This window comes from Phocoena phocoena, chromosome 10, assembly GCF_963924675.1.
Source record: "Phocoena phocoena chromosome 10, mPhoPho1.1, whole genome shotgun sequence".
In the NCBI taxonomy this organism is placed as follows: Eukaryota; Metazoa; Chordata; class Mammalia; order Artiodactyla; family Phocoenidae; genus Phocoena; species Phocoena phocoena.
This window is the reverse complement of record NC_089228.1, coordinates 5902106-5904962: the sequence shown is the minus strand read 5'-3', so window position 1 is coordinate 5904962 and position 2857 is coordinate 5902106. Positions and strand designations below refer to the sequence as shown.

Genomic DNA, 2857 nt, shown 5'->3' with positions numbered 1-2857 from the left:
AAGGAAGATGATTCCAGGGTCAGTCCAGCAGCTCAGTAATAACAGGTCTCTGGGCTGGCGTCTCAGTGCTGCTTCCCTCATGGCCCCAAGATGACTGTCATAGCCCCGTGCATCACTTCCTGTCACAAAGAAGAGGGCAAGTGGGAAACACCCTTTTACTTGTTTTGCTCATTTGTCAGTGAGGAAGAACTTTCCAGAACCGCATCTCTGCCATGAGACTTCCCCATCTACTTCCTTGGCTTCTAGGAGTTGTGTTTCAAACCCACTCCTAGACCAGCCACTGGCAAAGAGGAACAAGGGGGCATATGCAGCCGAGACCAGTCATGATGCAGCCCATCTCCCAGGACGTGTGCAACATGGACTTGTACAAACCTCCCCTTGTTTTTGCTCACCCCTCCCCTCACTAGAATGTGAGCTCCTTGAGGACAGAGGTTTTTGTTTTGTTCACTGCTCTATTCCCAGTACCTAGAACAATGCCCAGGAATGCAGTAAATAGTCATCAAGTGAAGGAAGGGAGGAAGGAATGGCTAAAGAAGCAGGAGATATAGGCTGTAGGTAACCAGCAGTGTCTATCAGCCCCGACAGTATACAACCCTAGCTTGATCACTGTGATAGCACTGAGTGACTCTGCTGATCACCGGGGCTCTGACCTGAATCCTTGTGTCTTTCCTCCCAGGGAGTGAGCCATAGCTGGAGGCTACTCTTGTGCCAATGACCCTTCCCAATTCCTCCAGCGTCTTGGAAGACGAGATGTGTGAGGGGAACAAGACCACCACGCCCAACCCCCAAATGATGCCCCTGGTGGTGGTCCTGAGCGCCATCTCCTTGGTCACAGTGGGACTCAACCTGCTGGTCCTGTATGCTGTGCACAGCGAGCGGAAGCTACACACGGTGGGAAACCTGTACATTGTCAGCCTCTCGGTGGCCGATCTGATTGTGGGGGCCGTCGTCATGCCCGTGAACATCCTCTACCTCCTCACGTCCAGGTGGTCCCTGGGACGCCCTCTCTGCCTCTTTTGGCTTTCCATGGACTATGTGGCCAGCACGGCGTCCATTTTCAGCATCTTCATCTTGTGCGTTGATCGCTACCGCTCTGTGCAGCAGCCCCTCAGATACCTGAGGTACCGCACCAAGACCCGAGCGTCGGCCACCATCTTGGCAGCCTGGTTTCTCTCCTTCCTGTGGGTTATTCCCATTCTGGGCTGGCATCGCTTCATGTCGAAGACCTCAGGGCACCGGGAGGACAGGTGCGAGACCGACTTCTACGATGTCACCTGGTTCAAGGTCATGACTGCCATCATCAACTTCTACCTGCCCACCTCGCTCATGCTGTGGTTCTACGCTAAGATCTACAAGGCTGTACAGCAGCACCGTCAGCAGCGGGAGCTCATCGACGGATCCCTCCCGTCCTTCTCTGAAGATAAGCTGAAGCCAGAGAACCTCAGGGTGGGCGCTAAGAAACCAGGGAAGGAGTCTCCCTGGGAAGTTCTGAAAAGGAAGCCGAAAGATGCCGGTGGTGGACCTGTCTCGAAGCCAGCATCCCAAGACCCAAAGGAGATAAAGTCTCCAGGTGTCTTCAGCCAAGAGAAGGATGGAGGACCGGACAAATTCCATTGCTCCCCAATTAACATTGTGCAGACACAGATGGAGGCAGACGGGAGTGGCCGGGAATACGTAGCCATCAGCCAGAGCCAGAGCCAGCTCGAGATGGGCGAGCAGGGCCTGAACACGCATGGGGCCAAGGAGATACTAGAGGATCAGATCCTAGGTGACAGGCAGTTCTTCTCCCGGACAGACTCAGACACCCCCCCAGAGTTGGCACGAGGGGAAGCCAAATCGAAAAGTGAGTCTAGCACAGGCCTGGATTATATCAAGTTCACCTGGAAGAGGCTTTGCTCACATTCAAGACAGTACGTGTCTGTGTTGCACACGCACCGAGAACGGAAGGCCGCCAAACAACTGGGTTTTATCATGGTGGCTTTCATCGTTTGCTGGATTCCTTACTTCATCTTCTTCATGGTCATTGCCTTCTGCGAGAGCTGCTGTAACCAACATGTGCACATGTTCACCATCTGGCTGGGCTACATCAACTCCACGTTGAACCCCCTCATCTACCCCTTGTGCAACGAGAACTTCAAGAAGACGTTCAAGAAAATCCTGCACATTCGCTCCTAAGGGAGGCTACAAGGGCATGCAACTAAGTGATGCTTACGATGTCCCTGAAGGAAATAGAGGAGGAAGCCTGTGCGTTGCCAGACACCTGGGCTTTCTGGAGCCAAAAGAACAGCCTTAGGGGCTGGGTAGTTTGGAAAGATCATAGGCACCGTTGGAAGAAGAGCAGATGGCGGTGGTCAGCAGAGAGACTGTACCCTGAGAGCAGAATACTTCCAAGAGAATCCGGTCTGGTTGGGCTCTCCTGCGCCTCGGGAAATGTGGGCGCCTCAGACTCACATTGTAATTCAAGCTTTCAGACTCGAATTAATGGGCAACCAAAGGGACAGGTGGGTAGAGTTTCCAGTAGAGAAGTAGGCAGAACTCTGGAGCCTTCCTGGAATGGAGCTATACGACTGTGCAGAGACCTTATATTGATACACACAGACAGATGCTGTCCGCTGCCAGGGGTCACCTTGAGAGGCAGGACAGCTATTCCCCTGTGACTGCTACTTCTCAGAACACCTCTCCTCTGAGCCTCTTTTACAGCCTTCTCCAGACCCAGTGTTTGAACCACCCTGGAAATTCTGCCTCATTATTTCTCACTCACGCACATCTTAGAGTTGATAGGAAATCGTGCAGTCTGCACATCCATCATTTTCAAACCCAAATTCCTTTTTTGCTATAAAAAAAAGACTGAATGCTG

The 2857-nt window shown here is 52.6% G+C and overlaps 1 protein-coding gene across 1 annotated transcript; it reads left to right on the top strand.

The window, feature by feature from the left end:
* The first annotated feature begins 670 nt into the window (after positions 1–670).
* Positions 671–2857, top strand: HRH1 (histamine receptor H1). The gene has a single exon (XM_065886079.1). It carries the CDS (start codon positions 712–714, stop codon positions 2173–2175), a length of 1464 nt encoding a protein of 487 aa, XP_065742151.1. The 5' UTR covers positions 671–711; the 3' UTR covers positions 2176–2857.